The sequence below is a fragment of the Lepisosteus oculatus genome, chromosome 15, assembly GCF_040954835.1.
Source record: "Lepisosteus oculatus isolate fLepOcu1 chromosome 15, fLepOcu1.hap2, whole genome shotgun sequence".
NCBI classification, from domain to species: Eukaryota; Metazoa; Chordata; class Actinopteri; order Semionotiformes; family Lepisosteidae; genus Lepisosteus; species Lepisosteus oculatus.
This window is the reverse complement of record NC_090710.1, coordinates 31,848,846-31,860,724: the sequence shown is the minus strand read 5'-3', so window position 1 is coordinate 31,860,724 and position 11,879 is coordinate 31,848,846. Positions and strand designations below refer to the sequence as shown.

Below are 11,879 nucleotides of genomic sequence, written 5' to 3'. Positions count from 1 at the left end.
TTTTTACTCATTATACATGGCAGAATTTCTCCAGTTCTGACTAGCTTTAGTGGATCATTGGAATGGACTGTAATTTTCACGTTTTCCCTGAATTCTCTGTTGGATTCAAGTCGGGAATTTCACTCTCCTCACGTCTAATCACACTGGCGTGGCTTTGGGCCTGTGCTTCAGATCTTGGTCCTGCGAAAACATGCGTTTCCCCCCCAGTTATAGATCCCTGGGTGTTTCAGCCATGTTTTCCCACTAGAATTCAGCTGTGCTTTGCTCTCTCATCACTCGGTCCCTGCTGATGATGAGCTTCGCCAAGCCACGATGCTGACTGGGTTGTGAGCTGGACTTGCGCTAGACAATAAAGCTTTGCATTGACACCGAAAAGGTTCAGAACAGAGACCAAAAACTCTCGCATGACCAGAAAGCTTGCCATGTCTGCGGTATGTCTCTGAGCAGATTTTCTAGATGTAGGATGAGCCTTTCTCAGTAAAGGTCTGCCCTTGCGGGCCTGGACCTTGTCCACGTACGAGCGCTGGCTCCCATCTCGGACGCAGAGCTCTGACTTCACTGTGGCATCTCGGCCAGCTCCCTGCTTGCCCTGCTGTCCGGTTTGGAAGGGCAGTCACCAGTCTGGGTGATGCAACACTGATTCCCCTACATGGGAAGTGTATTTTCCTCAAGGCTGAAAATACCACTGCAGGACAGAATGTGAATTTAAGACGGGCTATATCCTGTACATGGATTTGTGTATGTGTATGACGAATGTTTCCTGGAGCTGATCAGCTGTGGGGTTTTGATTATAAATGCTTTATTTCTAGCAGCATTTTCAAAGGAAAGTCCAATAAGGAAATTAGAAGCCGGTCAGTGATGTGTCTCTGTCATGCGTTGTGTCGGGTTTGGTTGTGAAATGCTCTTACATACTGTACCCCGTAATGAATCTATTCGGCACCCCGAGTTGTGGCTGGAAATCTTTTCTAGTTCCGGGAGAGATGAGACGGGTACTGTCACCCAGGTCATGTGTTCGGCAGACCCGTAAACCTGAGGGCCGCTGCCTACAGGCTCAAGTGATTATCTGCTCGATCTACAGCCAGTACATGAAACTCTAAAAACATCCTACTAGAAGTTAGATGGGTTATTAATTTTAAACGGCAGAAGCTTATGCTTGGCAACCTTACTGTAAGCATAAACTACTGTTACCTGAGGTGAAGCCGTCAACTGAAAAAAACGCTAAAAATAAGTGTCAAGGTGCACGGTATTTTACTTCAAATACGTTACAGACATTTGGAGGTGCAATCAGCGATGGAGTCTAAAACCGCGATTCATTTCACATGCATTACATAAACCTTAGATTTAAAAAAAAAAACTATCAGAGGTGATGCTGCTCTAAGCAAACCCCTGCTGATTTTGTTGGTGTCCCGTGAATTCCGATGTAACTCGGCGTCGCTTTTCTCGTTCGCCTTCCGTCACCTTTCTGTCCTTCCTCGGCTGCCGTGGCCCGTGCTGCGCGCGGCCCACGTGGAGCGCGTCCGCGCCGCGAGTGGTGTCGTTGTCGATTGAGCTTCTCGTTGCTGCAGAGCGGTGAGTGAGGAGCGGCCGGTGCGCTTAAGGTCTCTTCTTACAAGTCACTCGAGGAGGGATTATGTTTGATATTTACTTATGTTTGATGAGGATGTCAGTCATTTCGATCTTGAAACAGGTGCATGCTGGCGAGTGAAATGTGCTCGGGATTTCACGCGTGTGCACGGTGTACCTTGCCAGTGTAACTTGAGTTTGTTTTGTATGTTATACGGCTCTCTGCTGAGCATCAGATCAGTGAGACGGGACGGGTCGTATATGTCGGTACATACAGTACTACACTCTGGAGCCCAAAAGCAAATGCACTACAGGGGCAATAACAGCAGAAGACGCGCAGCACCTTAGGGCTGCTGTTTCCATTGAATGTGACCAGCAACGCGTGAGGATTGATCAGACACGTAAGTGGACCTGTGAATGTCAGAAGGAGGGCAGTGAGTGCGGTGTGTACCCCGCTGCGCTGCTCTGATCTAACGCCGCTTTTCCCCCCGGCCTGACGAGTCAGGACCCCGCCTGGAGCTGTGTGAGAGCGCAGGGCACCGAGGTGAAAGCTGAAACGCCCAGTCCGGGGGGCCGAGACCGTGTTTCCGCTGTCCCGCCAGCCGCCGCCATGAGCGACAGCGACGACGACCCGCCGCGGCTGTCCAGCCAGGCCCTGGCGGCGCTGCAGGAGTTCTACCAGGAGGAGCAGAGACTGGCCAGCGCGCCCGCCGGCGGCCTCTCCGTGGGGGCTGTGCAGGAGGACTGGGTAGGAGCCTGCAACGGACTGCCCTGCCCGTTGGCTCGGCCCTCTCTGGGCAATTGCACTGTGCCAGACCGGGGCTCTACTCCCCTTGTGGCCTTTCCAGCCCACTGCAGGACTTTGGCATGACAAGAGTTAATAATAATAATAATAATTCCTTACACCTACTGTATATAGCGCTTCTGGGCACCCCACTCAAAGGGCTTTACAGGTACTGGGGATCCCTTCCACCCCCACCAGTGTGCAGCCCCACCTGGATGATGCTCCAGTCCACCCCCCACATCAGCTCTCAGTGGGGAGGAGAGCAGAGTGATGTGGCCAGTTCAGAGATGGGGATTATTAGGAGGCCATGACCGGTTTTATATTTAGAAAAAAATAACTCCGATTGCTCCTTGGATACTTCAGAAGTCCGGTAGAGTAGTTGGTTGGTGAGGCTCTGAGGATGCCTAGATAGTGACCATTAGGCCAAAGACGTGGTCAGTGTTTCCTGAAGCCTATTATTGCATTCTTGTATACCAGTTCAGTACAGTAAACCCTTGCATTGTGACTGCAGGTTTACTGGACAGACTCTTCTGAAGGGGGGGTTCGTCCTTGGTGCTGAATTGCTGCAGCCAGCACACTGGCCGAAGGCCTGGAGCTGAGCTTGGGGTGCGGTGTCGGCTGGCTTGGGCGAGCTCGCGGGCGCCCCGCTGTAGTGTGGTGAGGCTCTGAGCGCCCCCACTGAAGAGACGCAATACATGACTCCAGGGGAAGACATGGACTCCCAACTGTACGACGCGGATGAGACTGGTCTCTTCCGCCATTTGTAGCTGGAAATTACCCACGTGTACAAGTGCTAGACATCCAGGCCAGGGCGTAGCTCAGCAGGGAGAGGGGCTCAGCGGGACGGGGAGCAGCACAGGCTGACTGCTAATTCAGCTGCACCGGGGGTCCTCGTCCTCGAGGATGAGCGTGTTTTTGAGCTTGACATATCTCATTGGTAATGTAATGGACAGCTGGCAGTACGGTACTGGACACCCCTTTACCCCTGTTAGTCCGGCAAAGCAAGAGCGCGCTGTACTACAGTACCGTGTATTTATATGAACTGCACAGTGCGGGAATATATTCATATATTAATACACAGTGTGGCTGTCCAACATTGCACATATTCTCATATAAAAGTGTGATTTTTGGGCTGAAAAAAAAACGTGATTAGTGATTGAACAGCTATCCGTCAATCGCAGATGCCTGTTCCCCCTGTTAAGTTTCCTGAGTGCACTACGCCCAGGGTTTCGTGTGCTGTGATTAATTTGACCGGCTCTCTTGTACCTCGTCCGCAGCGCATGAGCCAGTTCTGGTACAGCGAGGAGACGGCCGCGCGGCTGGCCGAGGAGCTGCTGTCTGCTGTGGGGGGCAGGGGCAGGTGAGCCTCCTGCTGTTTCTCTCCTCTGTGCATTTCTGAGTGGACGCCCGCAGTCTCGCCAGAAGGTCTTTTAAGACTTGAAGATGTTTTTATGGCCCTGTGACATCCACGCTCAGTCCTCTTAAGTTTGGTGTATGATATGACTACGTAGGCCGACAGGAATAAAGTCATCTGCCTTTAACCCACGTGTTCCCCTTTCTGCAGAATTGCCTGTGTCAGCGCGCCCAGTGTGTACCAGAAGCTGAAGCAGCAGAGAGGTGAGGAGGTGTCTGTGGTCCTGCTGGAGTTCGACAGGCGCTTCTCCGTCTACGGGCAGGACTTTGTGTTCTATGATTACAGCAACCCCCTGGACCTGCCTGAGGACATGGGGGCGCAGAGCTTTGACATTGTGATAGCCGACCCTCCTTACCTGTCTGAGGAGTGCCTCAGCAAGGTGGCCCTCACCGTCAAATTCCTCACCCGGGGGAAAGTCCTCTTGTGCACCGGTAAGCAGTGAGCACAAAGCTGATGTGCTTGAAGCCACCTGCGAGCTCTCATCTGCCCCTCTGTCAGTTTTGTGAAAGTGGGTATTGAACTCTTGGCTGTATCGTGGGTCCTTGTTTCATAAGGAATAGAAGTAGATCAGGTGAATGTTTCAAAACCGCAGAGGCTAAACCTCTCAAATTTTTTACTTGGTATGCAGAGAGTACAGCGAAAAAGTGTTTCACTTGGATGAGACTTATTCCGGGGGAGCTGAATTATTTCATGACTTCTCTAAATTGCTTCTCATACTGATTGAAACCCAGCATGATTGAAGTTCTGCCTGGCTTGAACGAAGCAATAAACGGAAATGGGGATACTGCTGTCAACTGCTGTTCTGTGTGGGGAGGAATGTGACTGGCTTTTTAGTGCTTCTCAAGGGTCGTTCCGCCTGCATTACCAATTGCAAGATGAGTGTGGAGTGTGAGCAGTAGTTTTTTCCAGTAAAGCCACTTATGAGCACGAAGCTCTGCCCGTTGATTCCTTACACCAGAAGATCGTTGGATAGTCTGCAGCACACTGAGCTGAGGATCTCCGTCCTTCGGATGAGACGTAAAACCGAGGTCCTGACTCTCTGTGGTCATTAAAAATCCCAGGGTGCTTCTCGAAAAGAGTAGGGGTGTTACCCTGGTGTCCTGGCCAAATTTCCCATTGGCCTTAACCAATCATGGCCTCCTAATAATCCCCATCTATGAATTGGCTACATTACTCTCTGCTCTCCTCCCCACTGAGAGCTGATATCTGGTGAGCGTTCTGGCGCACTATGGCTGCTGTTGCATCATCCAGGTGGGGCTGCACACTGGTGGTGGTGGAGGGGATCCCCATGACCTGTAAAGCGCTTTGAGTGGAGTGTCCAGAAAAGCGCTATATAAGTGTAAGCAATTATTATTATGATTATTATGATTATTAATAATAATAATAATAATAATAATAATAATATTATCTCCCCCAGCTGTTTTGTGAATGGCTCTAGCTGTCTAGCACTGGAATTCTTTCAACAGATAAGGCATTGTTTCTTTCCTGTATAGGTGCGATCATGGAGGAACAAGCAGAAAAACTCCTGGGTGTCAAGATGTGCAAGTTCCTTCCCAAACACAACCGCAGCTTAGCCAACGAGTTCCGATGCTATGTGAACTATGACTCTGGTCTGGACCTGTGATTTCGGCTGGACTGCTTTGCTCCTGGCTGCCTTCTTCCCTGCCAACGCCTGAAGGTTTCACCTGCTCCGCTGTTTCATGGAAAGTAGGAACAGGTTTCGGAGCCAGATGTAATTGCCTCCACTTTGTCCGTTTCGCTCGGTTTCTTGTCTTTCTTGGCGTTTGCTTCCTCGCTGACGTGTGGGAGTGCAGCGTTGTCTCTCAGGCAGTTCCACACGGTGTCCGCCAGCAGGGCTGCAGACCTTCGCTCTCGGCTGGTTCCCCCGTGACAAACTGAAGTGTGTCTGGAGCCACAGAGCAGTAACCTCTGGCCGAGCGCTTTGGGTGGATTAGTGCTCCATGGCCTTTGCCGTCCTGGTGAGACACTGCCAGCTCATATTGTCAAGAGGGTCAAAGACTGGTCCAGGGGCGTCACTCTCTGCCTTTCTACAGGGTAATGCACACCGCTGGGAAGAATATATTCAGGAATGCTCCCCAGATAAGAAGTTTTATATTTTACAGTTTAATACAAAAAAATGACAGTTAGAACTTAGTGATGTGTTAGAGGATGTTTTAGTTTCTAGTGCATTTTTCACTCTGTTTCAACCAGCTGGGATTGTATTTTGCCAGACTAAAAATAGTGGTTAAATACTCCACTGTACTAAGAGAAACGAGCAAATGAAGGGAATAATCGTGCCTTTAGCTGTAGAATTCTTGCACACATTAAAAATGGCTGTACCCTATTTGTACATGCCCAGGAAAACCTTTTTAAACCTAAATTGAGGCAGGATCAGACCTACGTGCGGTCAAGTGTGATGAGCAGTGCAGGTTAAATGATGACTTTAATACAGTGTTTGCATTTGCCTTTCATTTGTAAGCTACTAGTCATGTATGCAAAGTACAAATTCCTTGTATTTTATTTCTCTTTAATATTTCTAGTTTGCTGTTTGCTTTAAAATTTTGTATAATTCTTCATTTTGAAAAAAATATCCCTTTAAGTTTTTATGTCTTAATTTGATTGTGGTTTAATGTTTCTTTATTACGGGAAATATACAAATTAAATTAAGTCTGTTAAGTCTGAAAAGACTTAATACAGTGTCACACTGCAGAAGGGTCATTGCTCTGCTCTGTGAAAACTAGTCTCTGTGTCTCTTTCCCTTTCACCTGGAGTCACACGCATGGATGTACTGTATGCTCTCTTTCTTTGTATACCTTCTCAATCTTAAGCGATGCTGTGTTTGCCAGCTGTCTGTCTTGGACCTTGTAGGAAAGAGAGAATTGATACAAAGCTTGTGTATAAAAGTTACACCTATGATTATTATTAAATATTATAAATTACTTATGATGATAATTGTGAAACTTTAGTGCCAGAAGATACAGAAATGTGTAATGCTATCCAGTCCTTATAGGCCTTGCAGATTTAGAAATGACACATTTTCAATGTAGGCTTGCTTCACATTTGTCACCCTCTCCATTCAACCAGCCATAGTTCTCCTCCATTCTGCTCCTAGGAATTTAACATGAGGGAAGGACAATTTTGGAAAACATTACTGTACTCCACTTATTAGTAAATAGTTTTATTTATTTCATAATGTCACTACAGATCTTAACAGGTGTTCAGAAACATTAAATATAATTCTGATACATCAGATCAAATTATTTCATCCAGCTCAATTAACATTTAATATATGAAATTGACTTACTGGGGAAAAGGCACAATATTGAAGTTTCTCATCATCATAATCATATCATGATTGTTAGTCTATACGGAGGAGCAAAAGAAGCATCACGGTTTATGCATGTACATTTTCAGATAAGTTCTGTAGTTCAAGCAGGGCGCTTTGTCAGCATGCGTAGGGCTGCAAAGGAACAAGTAAAGGTTTATTCCCTGCTGAAAAAAAGAAGCAAGAAAGAAAACACAACGTTTCTGCTGTGGAGCCTTCTCCGGGTGTTCCACAGCCGAAACATTGTTTTCCTTCTGCTCTTTCCCGCATGGAATAAACCTATTACTTGTTCATTTTCAGAGAAAGCATGCAGATTGTGTATGTTGATATGTGTTTCGGCATCACGTTGATGAACAGATGGATCACGCCCCCCCGTGCCGTCGCCCTGGCAGGAGTGCAGGTTGAACTGGGATTGCTCTGTGGCATCTAGGCATTCCAGAGCAGGGACCAGCCGCCCGCTTGCCCAGGCTCGAGGAGCGCACTGGGACAGATCCAGACCGAGCCGCACGTGAGCAGCTGGCCGTGATGCCTACAGGCCACGCTCCCTCCTCGCCTGTTCGATTCCTCAGCCCCCCTGCAGACGACTGTCCATCGGCGGCAGGAATCTCCTCATGCACGACTGGTCCCGTGACAGACCCGATCGTCATTTTCCTTTTGGAATTTGGAATTGCAGCTTCCAAATGCTCAGTGAGGATGTTTTTAATGACTATACAAACTTTAGTGGAAACCGGGTTCAGACATTTGGAGAAAAAAAAATGATCGCTGAGCATATCTGTTGGTTTGGGAAACGTCCGCTCTTTATGAAATAAATTGGTTTGTCCCTCAGGAGTAAAGTCACGCTGGAAAATAAGCAAGCAGGTGGCAAATCTCCGACTGTCCTTTGTTTCTGCTTACCTGGTGTCCCCTGACTGTGGTGAAGGAGGGAGTTTAAATGTCTCTTCACGGGCGGGGGGGGCACGGAGACGGGAGAGGTGGCCGCTCACGCTGGCCGGCTCCAGGTGTCGTTGCCGGGCCGGTCCAGCTGCGGGACGCAGGTGCAGCCCACCGCCAGGGACACGTAGCTCTCGGCGTAGGCGTAGCGGCCCCCGGCGCAGGAGGGGGCGCGGCGCAGGACCACCGCGGGCATGTAGACGGGCGTGCTGCGGTACAGCATGCTCTCCTGCCCGCGGGGGCCGCTCAGGCAGCCCTGGCACAGGCAGTAGGCCTCCGGGATGTACCTGGGGTACCTGCTCGGGTCGTGGGAGATCCTGGGGGCGCAGAAGCGGGGCCTCGTTAGGAGGAGCGTGCCAGGCTGGCTTCGTGGCCCGCAGGTACGGTAGTACATATTCGACTGCCCCACCCGGCCGGCGGGTTAAAGCAGCAGCTTGCCGGTGGCCTGCGGTCAGTCACGCTGTCTTTACGTTAGCTCTGCCGACCCGGGGTTCGGAAGAGAGCACAGACGAGAGGAGGCCCTGGAGCAGCTCGGCGCTCAAGTGAACTTGAATCTCCTCAGGCCACGTACCCCAGAGGAGCCCCGAGTCTGGGCTTCAGCCGCCTGGCTGGGATGTCAGTTGTAGTTCAAGAGAAGAAGTGTTTGCTGTTCTCCTTCCTAAATGACTTCCCTTTTGTTTCAATACTCAGTGGCTCCCCTGTATTGTACCTGTCTTTACCTCTTAGGATTCTGTATCTTTCTCATTCAACCTGCCCACATACTGTATGACCATCCCCTGCGATCAAGAATCATCCCCACTGGTCTTTGAACTCTGACGCTATAATATGCATTTTGTGATCTGGAGACAAAAACTAAAGACAGTAGTCTAAATGAGATCTCTGTAAGTAAGTGCATGGTAAAGTTTAGCCATTATCTCTCAGGATTTAAATTCCAGTTTTTGCTATAATTACAAGCTTTCTATAGGCTTTTTTCTTGCTTCCCCATATGATCTTGATGAGGATGTAGCGGTAGCTGCATGAGCATCCCTATTCCTTAGTGCACAGATTCCTGAAACTGGGAGTTGACATGTGATGTGTACTGTATATCACGTCAGATGGTCTTATTATAGTACCTGTGCAGGTTTATTCGTTGGATTTGTTCCAGGTCTTTCCAGAATTCTCTCACTGCTGCTTCTCTCTCTCTCTCATCTGCACATTTAACTGGCTGGGTAACTGGAGCATCATTTCTAATGGGCTCAACGCTGCTTCTATGATTTTGCCTGATCACTTTTGTTTACAAATGTAATTATCACCTGGATGATGCACAAGTACTCTCACCAGCTCTCAGTGGGGAGGAGAGCAGGGTGATGAAGCCAGTTCAGAGAGGGGGGTTATTAGGAGGCCATGACTGGTAAAGGCCAGGGGGAAATGTGGCCAAGACATTGGGGTAACACCCCTACTCCTTTCGAGAAACACCCTGGGATTTTTAATGACCACAGAGAGTCAGGACCTCAGTTTTATGTCTCATATGAAGGACAATGCCTTTGTTCCAGTATAGTGTCCCCCATCACTATACTGGGGCATTAGGACCCACACAGACTGCAGGGTGAGCGCCCCCTGCTGACCCCACTAACACCTCTTCCAGCAGCAGCCTCAGCTTTCCCAGGAGGTACTGGCCAGGCTCACTGCTGAGCTCCAGGGGGCTGCCAGCTGGGGGCTGCAGGGTGATATGGCTGCTGGACCCTCTTCCATTGTAGATTTCGATAAACGCGAGGAATGAACACCCTGCTCACCTGTACGCCCAGGGAGAGATGCTGAGCAGGTTGACGGGGAGACGAGACTTCGTGTCCGGAGCGGGCCGCCCGGAGGCCGGACAGGTGATGTTCTCCTTCTCCAGGGGAGCGAGCTGCAGGGCGTGGTGGAAGGCGCCCAGCACGCCGGCCGACAGCCGGCCGAACATCTGCTCCAGGATGTCCTCGGGAAGGTCCAGGCAGGGCCGGGGCCGGGGAGGTCGCTTGGGCGTCTTCGCCCGGTCCGCCTTGTCCGCCTGGTCCGCCGCGCTGGACACCAGCGACAGGAGCAGCAGGCTGATGCCCGCAGTGCGAAGCACCGCCGTCCCCCGGCTCACAGCGAACCAAGCAGAGCGACAGGGCAGCTGAAAGCGGTGGTACTACGAGATAGTGTGTATATATACACACACACTCAAGTCACTGGACTATTACAATAACAACATTCTAGTGTATTAGAAACTTTTGGGTAAGGTTACAGGTTGCACCGAAGCAGTGTCGTCTTGTGCCGACTACAACAAGGGTGGGTGGGCATTTCCAGTTCTAATGCTTCTTGAAATAATTGCATTTTCCTTTTAATTTCTTTCATTCCTAAATATGTCAATTGCGTAAGTGAAATAAAGCTACTTTTTCGCCAGCTTTTTAAAAAAAAAAAACAGTTTACCAAGACAGCTAACGCAAAGTTAATAAATGCATGCACGACGCACAAAAAAAAGTTCTTCTGGTGCGTAAAACTCGATTTTTCCACAGCATAATCCGACATTACACCGCACTGTAACAAGGGTTTGAGAACCTCATGTGTTGTTCAATGTCCTTACCTTGGTCGCCCTCATCCCGGCGTCTGGAGGGACCGGTTACTGGGCTGCACGTCCTGCAGCTCCCGAGTGAAGTCTGCGAGGCTCGTCGAAAACCCGAAAGTCACACGGACGGGTTTGGAGCCGTTCCCGGATTGAAGGACTCTGACTGCTGCAGCCAAATCGAAAGCTATTTCCGTGAGTGTATTTTAATGCTCCGGCAAGGGGTAAGTTTCAGGCTTGTAACTCGGTTAGCGTTCAGTTACCCGCAACGGCTCGAGTTGACAAAATATCGTTTATGACATAAAAGACAGGCGAATTCCTACCTGATCTGTTTGTCCTACTAAATATACATAAACCAGCTGTGGGCCTCTTTCTAAAAAAAAAATGTACTTCAGCATATTTTCTTAACCTCTGGAGATTATTTTGAGAATCTAATTTCCCGTGCATGCTAACCTTAATGCACCTATATAAGCGTGAACTGAAAAACTGGAGAACAGGTAACGTTAACCGAATGCTTTTGCATGCTGACTGACTGTATTATTGCATTCTTGTAATTACAACGCATTATAAAAAATATAATAGTTTTTTAAAAATGCAAGATGCGTCAGACAAACACTAGGCATATCTGCAATGGAAAATGATTCCCAGGTACAGCTCAGAATATACAGGAACAAGCAGCTACTGGATTCAGATGTAGCTTTTCTTGTTCCCAGGCCAGCTGTGGTGTGTAATACTGTTCTTTGTATTTTGTTGCTTTTAAAAACAACAATAATTCTAAATTTTAGGTGGGTAGCTGCGTCAGCATGCGTAGGCTGCAAAGGAACAAGAAATAGGTTTATTCCATGCTGAAACAAAGAAGAAAGAGAACACAACGTTTCGGCCGTGGAGCCTTGTTCAGGTGTCGAAGAAGGCTTCCACACCTGAAGAAGGCACCTACACCTGAAACGTTGTGTTCTCTTTCTTCTTTTTTTCAGCATGGAATAAACCTATTACTTATTCTAAATTTTAGTTTGTAAAAGCTGGAAACTTGGGCATGGAGTTTGGTTTCAGGCATGTGTATGTTTTCAGATCGATCTAGCCGGCTTTCCAGAGCAGGTGCTGTATATCAGGAAAGGTTAGTGTCTTCCTGTACACTGAAAGATGTCAGTGTTGTAATTCCAGGACCAGGAAACTCGGGAGCAAAGCTTGTGAACGCTCTTCTGCCAATAAATGTAAAAGTGTGTGTGTTTGCGGTGGTATACAACCACGCAGCAGAGGGCGGTAGTTATAATGACAGCGGGACAGAAATCAGCAGGGTCAT

At 48.8% G+C, this 11,879-nt stretch overlaps 2 protein-coding genes across 5 annotated transcripts; one reads left to right on the top strand and one right to left on the bottom strand.

Moving 5' to 3' along the window:
* The first annotated feature begins 1,483 nt into the window (after nt 1-1,483).
* Nucleotides 1,484-6,501, top strand: eef1akmt1 (EEF1A lysine methyltransferase 1). Of its 4 annotated transcripts, XR_011181645.1 has the most exons (6): nt 1,484-1,569; nt 2,069-2,311; nt 3,625-3,707; nt 3,912-4,192; nt 4,961-5,100; nt 5,255-5,342. XR_011181645.1 is itself a non-coding variant. In XM_006639352.3 (5 exons), the coding sequence occupies exons 2-5, from the start codon at nt 2,174-2,176 to the stop codon at nt 5,383-5,385; spliced, it is 633 nt and encodes a 210-aa protein (XP_006639415.2). In that variant the 5' UTR covers nt 1,484-1,569; nt 2,069-2,173; the 3' UTR covers nt 5,386-6,501. The 4 variants fall into 4 exon arrangements, 3 of the variants coding, with proteins under 3 accessions (XP_006639415.2, XP_015219955.2, XP_015219954.2); XM_006639352.3 differs by lacking the exon at nt 4,961-5,100 and having other exon boundaries at nt 5,255-6,501; XM_015364469.2 differs by lacking the exon at nt 4,961-5,100 and having other exon boundaries at nt 1,511-1,598; nt 5,255-6,501.
* A 422-nt stretch (nt 6,502-6,923) lies between these two features.
* On the bottom strand, nt 6,924-10,847 carry il17d (interleukin 17d). Its single transcript, XM_069178941.1, has 3 exons — nt 10,601-10,847; nt 9,789-10,165; nt 6,924-8,333 (listed from the first exon to the last, which is right to left on the bottom strand). Exons 1-3 carry the CDS (start codon nt 10,613-10,615, stop codon nt 8,066-8,068), a joined length of 660 nt encoding a protein of 219 aa, XP_069035042.1. The 5' UTR covers nt 10,616-10,847; the 3' UTR covers nt 6,924-8,065.
* Nucleotides 10,848-11,879: the final 1,032 nt, after the last annotated feature.

Excerpts from the sequence above, each read along its gene's own strand:
- eef1akmt1 (XM_006639352.3), top strand. The coding sequence starts at position 2,174 with ATGAGCGACAGCGACGACGACCCGCCGCGGCTGTCCAGCCAGGCCCTG. Across the intron at positions 2,312-3,624 it reads GGGCTGTGCAGGAGGACTGG|CGCATGAGCCAGTTCTGGTA; the intron begins GTAGGAGCCTGC and ends CCTCGTCCGCAG. Across the intron at positions 3,708-3,911 it reads GCTGTGGGGGGCAGGGGCAG|AATTGCCTGTGTCAGCGCGC; the intron begins GTGAGCCTCCTG and ends CCCTTTCTGCAG.
- il17d (XM_069178941.1), bottom strand. Across the intron at positions 8,334-9,788 it reads ATCTCTCCCTGGGCGTACAG|GATCTCCCACGACCCGAGCA; the intron begins GTGAGCAGGGTG and ends CTGCGCCCCCAG.